Genomic DNA, 13,419 nt, shown 5'->3' with positions numbered 1-13,419 from the left:
CCCTGTGTATTAAAAACAATAATAATCAGTTTCACAAGCTCCTAACAGAAGACTGGGTACCTTTTGGCTGCATGCTGGTACCCCGTGGGTCCAGGGGATATCACAATATATTTATCCAGGAAGATACTTTAAAAGCGTGGGGCATGGCCTTCCTTTTCTGAGGCTGGCTGTTCGAATACCAGATTTGCCATAACCTGAATTGCCTGTGTCCTTTTGTTTGTGTACAGGAGCTCTGCAAATAGAGAACAGTGAAGAGTCAGACCAAGGCAAATATGAATGTGTTGCAACCAACAGCGCAGGAACCCGCTACTCTGCCCCAGCTAACCTTTACGTTCGAGGTAAGAGCAGCTTCCACCCAAGGAGGTCACTCTCTTCCTGCCCAAAAGGCTCCATGGCTTTCAGTGAAGGAGTATGTTCCCTATCTCAGTGCCCTGATCACACTTTGTGGATTGTGTGACGTGGCTTTTTCCTCAAAAATCAGCAAGCTAAGGTCAAGGATATATTTGATGCACATTGGGTTTGACTCCCATTTCTGGAAATCTGTTTTGCTGTTTATATGGTGTTATGTAAAATGCTGAAATATGGGCAAAATTGGAATTCCTTTCTCCCTTGAACTCCTTAACTTTGGGTCATTGTTACTTTAATTGGGATTGAGGAATGCTTAATCCTCTTAGTATAAACTAACCTTTGGTGACGTAGTGCAAAAATGGTCATGCTCTGATAAGCCAGAGGTGTTCAGCTCTAGGTGAGCCAATATTTAGGCCTCTGCTTTGGAATTTGTATCTTTAAAAGCTGAAAAGCTTTTTGGAATTGTCCTAATCCGTCTTAAATGCATCACTGGTTAAGCCTCTGGTATTAATGGCTCACACTGGGAACCTACTGGAAATTAGCCACAGTTCATATAAAGTTGATTTTTCTAATGGTTATGCTATGGTGCTGATTTAAAACTAGTTTCAATGTACCAGAATAACTAGGTTTTCCATTAGGACAGTCTCCTGGCAGTTTTCTTTCTCTTCATTAAAGGTGTTTGAGTTAGCTTGGAGAAAAGCAAAGGCTAAATTCCCTGTATATTTTCTGTTAATTTCAGCAAGAAACACATGTGCTGCTTCATATGGAACTCTGAATAACCACAGCCACTAGTTAGGAACCCATGGGAAATGTAGCTACGAATTTTCCCAAGAAGAGAAAGAAGATTTCTGTGTTGGTGCTACACATTGTTTGTTAGGAGGTTAGAATGAGATTTTATTTCCACATAGTAAATCAACTGTCTTAATAATAAAATCTCATCTTCATTTCTTCCTTCCTCTGTTCTGGAGAAAGAAAATACAATCTTAAAGCTGTATATGCATTGGTTAGTATGGCAAGAGGACAGGAGAACGTGATTAAGTCTTCACATGATGTATGTTTGCTTCTAGGGGTGGCTTCTGGCATTGCTTCCTTTGCTTATTCTGGGGGACTGCTTTTTTATTTTGCAGCGTAATTTGGATTGTAAGAGTCTTTGGAAGACTGAAGTACCCAATTAAGCATTATTCAGAAGATGAAGATGTATCTGTGCAGTGGAATCACTCATTTCAATATCACAATGTACTTATGGATGATTTTAAATTCCCTGTATTCCTGCAAGTTCATTTTTCAGGCAAGCTGTGCTAAAACTCATCCCACGTTGTCACTTGCACTCTGAGGGGAAGGATCCTAGTTACCAGGTTGGCTGTTGTTTTGTGTAAGTTTGTGTGGATACCCAGCCATTCTGCTGCAGTATTTGGAATGCTTTTGCTTCCTGTGACATGCTCAGGCTCCAGATCTTCTGTTTTCTATAGAGATGTGGCTGCAAAAAGACACAAGAGCTTCAAGAGGTAGCAAAACCTCCTCTTAACAACTTTCTGATTTCTTGTTTCTGATGAACGCTTAATTTAGAAGTGAATCCTGTAGGAGTGAGTACTGAATTTTACACTTGGCTTGCTGCTCAGCAAGGTTCCTTTATCCTGTTTGGGCAAGGCATGGGCCATGGATGGGCTGCACATGGGAGAGGTGATCCTGACGTTCATCAAAGAAAGAATGTTCTTAGACATATGCTGTGCTGTTGTCATTTTCTTATACATAAATTTTTGGAACAAGCCCTTTTATTGCACATATAATCTTTACATTGGCAGTCTTCAACCTGTGTGATCCTGATAAAACCCTGCAGTATGTTTAAGACAAGGTACCCCATAAATTATTATCAGATGAAATGTGCTGTGCATAATAGGTCCTAGATGGTATTTGTGCTTACACTTTCTCATAGCAGATGTTCTACAAAAAAAATACCAGCTTGTTACACTATCAGTTAATGACTTTAAAAAGTCAAACCAAGAACAATATTTTATTTCTTTAACAAGCAAGGAAAAAATGAAAGTATCTTACTTTCTCAGCTCTGGGATGCAGAATAAAAGAATCCCTGGTTTTCCTTCTTGTCACAGTCCTACAGTGTTGTCATTAGACGGATCAGTGACTTCCAGTAGGGTCTCTAGAAAGTGCCTGCATCTTTACTAGGGAACACATTAATTAATGCTAAATTACAGTGGAAATTAAGTGTGTCGGCTGCCCCACCAGTGCACGGTGGTTTCCTAATGATTGACCTCCTTGCAGTGAATACCCAATAAGTTAGCCACTTTCTCTAAGAGCATGGCTGAGTGCTAAGCAGCGGTACTAATTCCCACCCTCTGTAGTTCTCAGGGCCGTTTGTGTCTGCTCTCATTTACAGCCTATTGTTTTTTCAATACTTTAAATGTTTGTTTCTCTTGACTCCTGAGGTTTATGTTTTTTGATCATGTCCTCCCCTTTCCTACCTCCCAGGTAATCCTTTGTAAGTGTGCTGTGTTGGAAAGCACAGGCTCATTAGCATCTTTATCATACTTTTCATGCTAACAAAGGAAGATACTGAGAGCTGAAAAGGAGTATCCAGGCACTGCTCAGGGCTTCCTATATCAATGAAAAAAAAGGGAGGAGAAAGGAGCAAGGCTACACCAGTGTCTTGCCTCTGTGAATCCTTTAGAGCCAGCACTAATGCACAGATGGGCTTCATTAAAAGTTAAAACATTTCCACACCAGGGATTTGTGAAGGAAAATGGATGTGTTTTTCTTGAAGCTATTATTTTCATTTAAGTGCGCTGGAAAGCAGCCCTTCTAAGCCTTCTGCTTTTGGACTGACAGATCTGTCTATCTGCTGCTGCAGAGCTGGGCTGGGGCTGGGGACCAGCTCTGGAAGCTAACTGCATCCCACAGGTGCTCTTCAGCCTGCCACACACAGACACTTGCAGAAAACATCCAGACCATCAGAGGAGCAAAAACAGAGTGAAAGCCAGAGTGGGGAGCATGTGAGGGCAAGGCGGCTATCTGGGGCATCACATGGACTTCAAGGGAGTCATGGTGGCATATTCATATTCTATCCTTTCAGCAGAAACATGCTTGCCTGTGCTGGTCTGGATGTTATTGTTACCACCATGAAGGAATGCTCATCCATTCGCAGTCCCATGGTTGTATGCACCACAGTACATTGTAACAATTATTAGATTTGGGACCTGATGGTGCGGCAGGGAGAAGGGAAGGGAATAGAAATCTGTGGAAGTTGTGATTCCTCTAATCCAGAGAGCTTGCTGTCTGATTTAGCAGCAAAAATCCAAGAAGCTGTTTCAAGATACACAAGAAATTGATTTAAGAGTAGAACGTAGATTGGATCTAGTGTGGAATAAAAAAAGGCGGTATCATTTTGTCATGCTCCCTGGGAATATATCATAATTGCACTGATTCACCTATGCTATTGGTTTTTTTATGAAGACATTTCACTCTTCATTTGCCTACAGCTTCAGGGACATATACACAAAGAGAAGCATTTTCAGCCGTAAGTCTTGTCTTATGAAATGCCTGTGAAGGTGGTTGCCTATGTGGTGCTTCCTTCAGTAAGAGGCACTGTTATTTTACTCTTCTCCTGCATGAAAGGGCTTTTTGCCCTTCTCTTTGCACATGGCATTATTTTTTTTCCTACTTCAGTGAAACAGATGAGCAGAAAGACTGTGTATAATAATATCCTTATTAATACCTTATTAATACACTGTGGAGTTCGCTAGGTGTGCTCCCCAGTGCTGCTTACAGCAGTGAGCAATACAGATGCTATTAGAATAATACTTACTGGAGCACTGGCTGCATACTTCCCGTCAAATGAGAAATCTGTTGCCTAGTTTTCACTTCTTTAGTGGTGCTTGTCAAGCCCTCAAGACATGGTCCAGTGGGGTAAGTGCAGCAAGTTCCCTGGCCCAAAATACTACATATGCTGTAGAGCTCTACTACACACTGTAGCAGCAGCACAGCTGTGTTTTAAAAAGAAGACTATTTAAAACTGAATTGTCTCATCTGTCCCCAAATCACAAGCTAGTAAATCAGACTGCAATAAATAGAAATGGTATTACTGCAAAAATCTGTACTTTCTTGATCTGCTTTTTGAAAGGCCAGGCTAGTATTTCATTTGGCAGCAGGGAAACTTGCTTGGAGTCTGAAGGTTTATTTGCCAAGTTTCACTAAGGAGCCATCACCCAAAATGAAATTAGGATGTGGCTCTGTCCCTAGCAGTGGTTCTCTGGCCTCCACAGGGTTTTATACTTGGGGACTTGGTCATAGCTTAGGCTCAGACACAGAGGGAGCTCACTGAAATGGCTACTTGTAGCTGCATGATGCTTACTGCAGTAGAGACCTTGTGTAAATAATAATAATTCTGAATGACTGACATGGGCCTGGAGCAACAAGACTTGAAGCCTGTAAAAATGAACATTTTCTGCTTATGTAATATTAAAGCAGCTAAAATAGCAACAGCAGTCAAAGCTTGAGGCTGTTGCCAGAAGGGTAAAAGCTCAGGACAGTGGACAAACAGTCAGCAACCAAAACTGAGGTTGTCTGAAAAATGGGAAATTGCTATATGCATATTCATGGCAGTGTGCTCCTTTAAACCTGCCTCTTGTCAGGCAGGGTCGTTGGAGGTGACAGTACTTCACTGGAGAGAGGCACTGTTGGTGTGTGAGAGCCTGGCAGCAATCACAGACAAGCACAGAGACTGGAGAGACTTATGGGGGAGATGCCAGGGTGACAGGAAACATGAACAAGGGGTTGAATCAGTCTGGATGACCCAGACTGATGCTTTGCACAGATGGCTGCCCTGGACCATCAGAAGAAGCAAAACCAGGCTGCAGGAGAGGCCAGCAAGTAATGACCCCTCAGCAGTTGGTATGTGTCTGAGGAGGGCTACAGGGCCAAAGGGCTATGATTTCCCTGTGTACACTGTGCAGTCCTGACCTCAACATAATACTGCAGTAGAGCAGTGCAACAGAGTGCAGTGACTCTTTGATGAAGAAATTGCACTATTTTTATGGGATTTCAGTATTTTTAACTTCATTTCCTCTGCCCTTGGGTGCTGCTCCATGCTGAAGCTACTGCTATAGCTGAAGCCAGAGCAGCTGTGGTTTGGGCAGGTGCACCCTGGCACCTGAAGACTTCAATGTGCTGTATACAACTGAACTAAATAAGCCTAACAGTTTTATTCCTTGCAGAGTCCTTTGAGAGTTAAAAGTGCAGTGTGGGGCTCAAGACTGATTATTTGTTAAATGACCTTTATGGAAAATGGAGAGTGACTGGTGGCTCAGTGCATGATAGTGCAACACAGAAATGGACTTGGAAACCTATTTCTCTCTTCTCCTTTTATGTCATACATAGATGCCTGTGGAGCAATTAGGCCTGCGTATCTGTGCTGACTAAATGTCCATTCCCACCCTTTCCATATCCACTTGCACAAAGGGTTAGGAAATCCACCTCTGGTTCTCTGCATGCATGTGTGTGCACTATGAATGGGAAAGGATGTTTGGGTGCCCTGAGCATCCTGTCTGTCTCTTTAGGATGGAATATACTCATCACTGTGGCATGAGAGCATTGTTCATCACATATTCGGTTGTCTTAGTCTAATGTAATCTGGCGTAAAAAAGACAATCTGTCCTTTTGTTCCTCTATACTTCTAAAAGCTGTAAAGAATAAATTTTGATTTATGTGGAGTCCTTGAGACACAAGATGTGCTTTTGGAGATAAGCAGGAACAGGTTTATCCCCCTCTAGTTTTTTGTTAACCTCTCTGTCTTTTGGATCCCAAAGTGTCTGGGTTAGCCTTTATCTTAATGCTTTGTGTGCCACCCGAGGGTTTTCAGCGCAAGGACAGATGCTGGCAGTTCCCATCAGAATACGGAGCCAATTGGGATAATAAACTTTCTGGTTTCTTTCAGGAAAGTATTAGCTTTCCACTCTGAAAAGCTTTAGAAATGTGTTCTTTTGTTTGAGCTAGTGATCTAAAACCTCAGACCTGTGCATGTCTATCCTGGCCACAGCCCTCTTCCTTGTCTCAGGGAGCTAATGACCAAGAATACACAAAAAGCAGAGCCCTCCCATAAGCCCAAACTCATTCTTTCTGCAACAAGCTGCTGTAGTTAGAGTATTGCTGCTACTGCATGAGACAAGCATTTCTGTGGCAGGGTAAAAGCCAAATTCAATCAGCATGGGAATTTCTGCCTGCAGAGCACTGGAGCCGTCTGATGGGACTGGCAGACGCGTCTCTGATACGGCCTTGCTCTTTGCTTCTTTGCTGTTTCAGCGTGGATCTCAAAAGGAGCCCTGTTTTTACCTGGTGGCATTTCTGCTGTGACTTCACTTGCTTTATCTTGCACATAGACTGGCATGTTCAACTTAGCTGCCAGGCAGCTCAGGTTCATGGGAACATGGTAACATGCCTAGTGAGCCATGGTATTCTGCACAGGGTATACTCTGGGTAACCCCAGCCTTAAATCCTGTATCTCTACATGGGGGGCAGATGATAGCTACTGTCACTGCTCGGTTGTTTTATGAAAAAGCAGAAAAACTTGGTAAAACATGCTTTTTCATTTAGGATTGGCATGGATAGAGAACTGGAGATAAGGGAGTATGTGAATGGGTTGAGATGAAACTTTCAATTTACCATTTATCAGGTTTATCTCAGATAAAGCAGCAGTTGTTTAAACATTAACTAAAGGGAAAAGAGAGAGAACTTTCTGCCCAGGTGTTCCCTCTTGCCTTACAGCTGTTCCAAAATAGCCTGCTACTAGGTTTTATTCCCCATAAACCACTAATATAGTAAGAGATTAAGGGATAATCCAGCAATTAGTGACAAATAGCAGGCCCTAAACTTGTTCCTGTTTGACAGACTGGAAAGTAATCTGTTTGAATTAGTGTGTTTCACATGTACCTCCTCACCTTTCCAACTCTAATCTGAAGTGTCAATATGTGGGGAAAGCTACTGCTGGAGCCTGCTTCTGTACATGCACAGTGATGCAGTGTGGTCCCTGCCAGGCTTCCCAAAACAGAGCCCCTGGCTGTCCTTCAGCTGCAGCAGCACCTTGCCCCCAGTAAGGCCAAGTGGCACCACAGCAAGTCCCCTTGGTGTAGCTGGGGACCCATCAGAGCTTCCTAAGGGCAGAGCGAGGCTCTGGGGCTGCTGCGCTTCTGCAGCAGGGGTGGGTGCTCCTGTAGCTATTTAAGCAGCATCCCTCGGTCCTGCATTCTTCACCAGCCTCTTCTCATTCTCTTGCACAGTTGCATTGGGTGCTGCAGGATGGTCCATGCTTGCAGGACTTGGAGTCTGTGTTGCCCTGTTGTGATGTTAGTGCTGCTTTCCAGAAATGCAGCCATTCATGGGTCTGTCTGGTTTACCAGAAGCACTGTCCTTCCTGGGCAAGGGCAGGAACCAAATTCTCCCTATTGGGAAGAGCTGAGCAGAAGGCAGAAGCCCCTTGCTGTTTGCCGAGGCCATGCAGATTTGATACGCTCCATTAAATTAGGAAATAAAGCTGTGGCTTGGGAGCAGCAATAAAGAGGTTCCCTCCCGTCACAGGGTCTCACAGGGTTAAATGAGCCTTATGTTAATGTTTTGTGGACCAAGAAGTATATCCGCTCCCTGAAGCAGGGCAGAGGAAACCTGAACCTTAAGCTAGGACTGTTGGTTTTGAGGATGTTCAGGTGGGGGGGCCTCGCTGAATGTGGCACTCACTTGTGGGCCAGTTAAACTCTGGCTTGTCTGGCTGTGGTCCACTGGTTCAACTGAAGGAATGTAAACAACTGTTTTGCTGTTCTCCTGCAAGCCCCACTACACTTTGTAGGCCACTGCTGTAGCTCTTACTGGCAGTTTGTTGCCTGCTCTGTACCGTGTCAGTGTTGGTTAAAATCCTGTCCTCTAGTTGCTGGAAATGGCTGACTGTACTGTTGCACTGTATAATGCCACATGCTGTTCTCTAATTTGCAGTGTTTCTGCTGGAAAGCAAATTCCTTCCTCCACTTTCTCCTTCCCCCATCAAAAATGTGACTCATAAGCGCTCTTTAACTATCAAATCCACTTCTGTATTCTCTCAGCGAGTGTTCGATTACAGCTAATATGCCACAGATCTGTAGCTGGAGTGAGGTCACTCCTGCTAGAGAAATAAGATCTCCTTTGTCTGTAAGGAAAATGCAACTAACCTTCTACTGTCTCTCCCGCAGGAACAAAAACGGGGATCTGCTCAATTTTCTCTGGGTGTTTTTGTCCTTCTGATTTCTTGTCCATCTCTCACTCACAGCACAGTGTACCAATAAGGCTCTCCCGAAACTGAGCCCAGCTGAGACCGCGCATGTCTGTCACTTGCCTAATACCTCTCTGCTGCATTTAGCTCTTTGTTTGGAGAGGGGGAGCAACTCTTCATGGTAGAAGATGTTTCATTCACCACTTGGAACATTTCTTTCATACTTGATAAAATTCGGATCTACACAAAGTGCCTTTGCCATCATCTTTATAGCTGGAGTGGGTGTGTGGGAGCACATCAGCTTGTGTGATGGCTGGAGCCCCTTGCCCTGTGTGTGTGTGAGAGTGCTTTGCACACGTAGGTATGTCTGTGCTTCCAGCATCTGGCCCAGCGCGGGGCTGCCCAGAAGCACCCTCCATGTGAGTATGCGTGGGACATGCGGTCCCCTCCACTCTGCCTCAAGGAGCGGTGAGCAGATTGGTGAGGCTTCCTGCTCCGGGCCAGAGCGATGTGAGTGTGGCACACTCTTGTCCGTGACATGGAGTGGTGTATGTGCACGGTGGGAAGTCATGGCTGACCTCTGTAGTCTTGTCTTGTCGTTTCAGTGGTGTGCGGACAGATGAAGCTTGGCCTGTTTTTACTCTCTGTGTTTTTCCTTGTCTTTTTTTATTCCCTCCTCATCTTCATCGCACTCTGCCATCAAACAAAACAAACTTTCATCTCTCAGATCAGCGAGAAGGTTGGTCCTTTTCACTTCTTATCCATCTACAGTACACCACGTCAGATGGGACTTTCCAGTAGGGAGAGGAGAGCCATCTCCAAAAGGGGAGGGTGCCCTACAGACTCTGGCTCCCTTCCAGGCACGGCCACAGTGTGCCCGATGAAATCTGCTTACTGTTTGCCGTGGCTCTGGTGATGGCATTGATACTTTGCTTGCATGTCTTTGTTGCTTAAGATTTAAAATGCACATAATATATTCTGCATGCAAATACCAGCCAGGGCACCTTTAGTCAAAGATAGGGTGGGAAGGAGTGCATGCTGCTGTATGTGGAGTCCTTCTCTAACCCATTACCTGTGCTAGGTGCCAGTGTAATACCTCTAAACTGCTGCTGCTTTCTGGCCAGAGATCAAGAGCAGTCTTTGGAAGCAGAGATCAGAGTGATCTCCAGTCCCCTCGTGAGCTGCTAGGGAAGAGCAGGTTCCTCAATTTCTCCTGTAGCTTTAGAAGTTTTCACTTTCTCTAGGGGCAAAAAGCTTACTTTTTATCTCAGCTGGAGAATAACTCAGCATGCTGCCTTCCCTTGTCACAGGGCAGCAGGGGCAGCTGCCTGAGAGATGGAAGGTCCTCTTGAGGAGGCAGCTTCCCAGCTCCACTGCAGTTCCTACTCTGGGGGTGGTCAGTTCTCCATGCTCAGACAAGGGCCCTTTGCATGACCAGGTTTGCTTCTCCTTTTTTCCCTGGGGCTGGGTCTTCCTCTAGCTGGCAGGAGGGCAGGGAGCTCTGGCAATGGCCCCAGCCTTACCGTGGATGGCTCAGGGAGGCCCATGGTGATGTGCTCAGGAGCTCATAGCCGCTCAGCAAAATCTGGTTTGTGCTTTGCCCTGCTCTGTCCTGCTGCCCTCAGAAAGCCAGAGGTGAATAAAGGACAATAGCAAAAGGCAATTCCCTCTTAAATTAAATCTAGCTCCAGACCTTGCTCAAGGCACTCATGATTTCATGCTGAGGAAAGCTGGTGTTTTGGGCAGAAGTCCTCAACTCCTCCACCAAACAGGTACCATGCGGGTCTGTCCCTCCACACACACTGCAGGAGTGGGATGCTCACAGAGGCTCTCCAGCCCAGAGCTTCTCCCAGGGAGAGACCCTGGCTCCTCTCACAAATACCATTGGGCAGCTGCATGAGTTGGTCTTACAGTCATCACTGCAACAAGTTTTAACAAGTTGTCATAGTAGTTGTTCCAATACACTGACTTCACTCCTGTTTCTCTCCCTGGAATGTGCTCTCATTTAGATCGTACTGAGGCACAGGGCCCTTGTTGTTTACTCTCTAAAAATAGATTTCATAGAGGATAAAATTACCTGAGCCAAGGACAATGATGAAAAATGAGAACAAGGAAGAAAAGAGAAGAAATTAAAGCCAAGGCCCAAAGCCTCCCAGATTTCAGTAAATTTGGAGCACCGCTGTGATGGCTCAGGCACCTCTGGAGAATGAACCTTTGACAGGGCACTTAAACGTTTTAGCCGCATGGTTTAGCTGAGGGGAGGCAGCTGAGAATGGATGTAAGCCAGCAGGAGTGGATAATTTCTCATTCTTTGTGTCGACCCCTCCTTCCCACCCCCCCAAAAATACCCACATACACAAATATTTAATGGGAAACCAGAAATTAGTTTCTAAATATTCCATTGGGATTTGCTGTGCTTATAATTTGTTTGGCACTGATAATTACATCTTACGTTTTTCCAGCTTTACTTAAAACTGTGTACTGCTAACCCGTGCATTTAATTATTGCTCTGTGACTGCTACAAGGTTATTTATTAACGAGTTATTTTATCTTGATACAGTGGATCTTTTCTCTTATTTCCCTCCTTAATGTTGTGTTATTTTCATCAGAGAAATTTCAGAGAGCGAATGCAAATTGCATAGCTCCACAATCTTGCTCTCCCTTACTTTGCTATTAGTATGTCAGCATGCTGAATGCTGATGTGTCTCCAATGCTGCACCACTGTAATGATATATCCTCTTTTATATGTGGTTGTCAGCGCAAATAATTAGACCTAAAAGTTATAGCTGAAATATAATCCAAAAATGGCAAGGCCCTGTTTTGGAAATTGTCTATAAAATGTCAGCACTCAAGGATGCATTGGGAGCATAAATAGTACAGCATTGTTTGAGCACAAGATTAGACTGCAAATGCATTTTTTCTGGTTCCAATTTTTCCTCTCCTGCCGTTGATTCTGTCAATAGATTGTGAGACTAGCAACTGCCTTTCCATTTGAAGTCCTTTAAAATGATAGCACTAGGGTGAGATGAAGGGTGTCTACAGATGAGTAAACCGTGGAGACTGATGATCATGTTTGAGGATATCTCCTGAATTCATTCTGAATCAGAGGAGGTGGTTCCTGAGGAAGGCGGGAGTTCTGGGCAGGGTAGCAGTGTGGCTAGGGCAAGAGCACACCCCGTGCAGCACAGATCCTCCAGCCTGTCTGGCTGGAGTAATGAAATTGGGCAGTCTCACCTTCCCAAAGACGTGGCCCTGTGTGACTCTCTACTAGTCATTCCTATTGGGAGGTTGGAGCAGAGTCCTCCAAACTTGTTTTTTGCTGTACTATAGGCCAGGGAGGAGCAGCACAGGCCAAGCAGTGCTAGTCCTCCTGCAGACCAAACAGGTCTTCAGACTGCTGCTCCTTTGTGAAGAGAAAGAGTAAAGGGGAGAGGATGTCAGGATAGTGGATCAGGACCAAAGCAGCTGAGTGCAGAAGTAGGCATAGATATAGCTCTCCATCACCATTGGGCAGCACCTGTTGAGCCTGTGATGGGGGTGCGAGGAAAGGGGAAGATGAAGCCCAGAGTTAGATGTTAGGTAAGCATGGTAGGACGGAAACCCAGAAGCAAGTGCAGGCAAGTAGAGGTCCCTGCATTTCTGCAATGTGGGGGGGGGGGCTTTAGCACTGTCATTTTCTCAGCTGTACTGTGGCCAAGACAGCCAACAGGGAAAAGCAGTTTGGTTTCCCCTTCCCTAGCACAACCACATGGTTTTGGAAGCATAGGCAGTCCTGGCACTGTTGTGTTTCCAGCAGTCTCGCTGTATGCCAACAGTGTCTCAGCACGCAAGAGAGAGGCCAACAGCGACGACCTCTGAGCCCTGAGAACTCATGCTCTGACCTCAGCCTCCAAATCTTGCAGACAGTAGCAAGGAGGGGGGGTTACCTGGTTCTCCAAGGGGGTAACATCACCCTCCAAGGGAACCTGAGCTGTTAGGAAACAGCCACTCCTGTGGTGAAAGGAGCCGGGCAATCAATTCATGCTCTTTGCTCTCAAGGCAAGGAATGTGCATGTTAATGCATGCTGAATTATTAACATTTCTCAATCTCAACCTTTGTGGCTCTTGTGTTGCCTGCTCTCCTCCTTCCTCGCCATGGTACCCCCAGTGAGTAGAGACCCAGTCTCCACGCTGTCCTTTCTCCCTGTCCTGTGGGATCCAGGACATGGCTCAGGTTGCGCTGCTCTGCTCGCCACTCTGGGGTTTCACTTCACTTCCCACTTTCTACCGGTGGAACACTCTCTACTGGAAGGCCTGCTAAATAGTGGAGCAGCACAGAGCCCTTACAGTGCCTGTTCTTGGGATGAATGACAACGAATCTCATTTTTGACAGTCTGCTGGTTTAACTAAACCTCTGAATTATCCTATTGTTCACTGAAATCATTTCAGTATTCGCAGCAATTTTCCCTGTGCTGTCCCTGCAAAGCCTCCAAACCACCTTCTTTGATCTTTACCTAAAAAGAAGTACAGAAAAAAAATAAAAAATTGCAAATTCTTGTCAAGAAAACTGTAATAAAAAAGGAAATTTCATTGCTGCAATAAATGAAGAACAACAAAATTTTCCAGAGCACTTAAGGTAGCATCATGGACTGTGCTAGCCCATGTGATTTGACTTGCAAATTAGACAGAAATTCTAAGAATGCTGCTTTTTGAGGAGTTGTTCTGATTTAAATTATTACCAGACTCTTATGCTAGAAAAGCAAGCGACTTAAATCACTGGCTTGAGCCTGAGGAATGTGTTGATGGTGCTCCGCAAGCTGCTATGAGAGCTCTGCCAGCTTTCACTAATG

At 44.9% G+C, this 13,419-nt stretch overlaps 1 protein-coding gene across 16 annotated transcripts in view; it reads left to right on the top strand.

The window, feature by feature from the left end:
- PTPRF (protein tyrosine phosphatase receptor type F) overlaps positions 1-13,419 on the top strand; it is a 395,978-nt gene that overhangs the window by 301,581 nt on the left and 80,978 nt on the right. For all 16 annotated transcript variants that reach the window (XM_061345047.1, XM_061345050.1, XM_061345058.1 and 13 more), the window contains one exon: positions 228-338. In XM_061345047.1, coding sequence (XP_061201031.1) covers positions 228-338 — 111 coding nt within the window. The remainder of the gene's footprint in view (positions 1-227; positions 339-13,419) is intronic.

The sequence above is a fragment of the Neopsephotus bourkii genome, unplaced genomic scaffold (genome assembly GCF_033783945.1).
Source record: "Neopsephotus bourkii isolate Nb327-2 ecotype Australia unplaced genomic scaffold, CSIRO-AGI_Nbou_v1 NB_234, whole genome shotgun sequence".
NCBI lineage: Eukaryota > Metazoa > Chordata > Aves > Psittaciformes > Psittacidae > Neopsephotus > Neopsephotus bourkii.
This window is presented reverse-complemented; position numbering and strand designations above follow the sequence as displayed.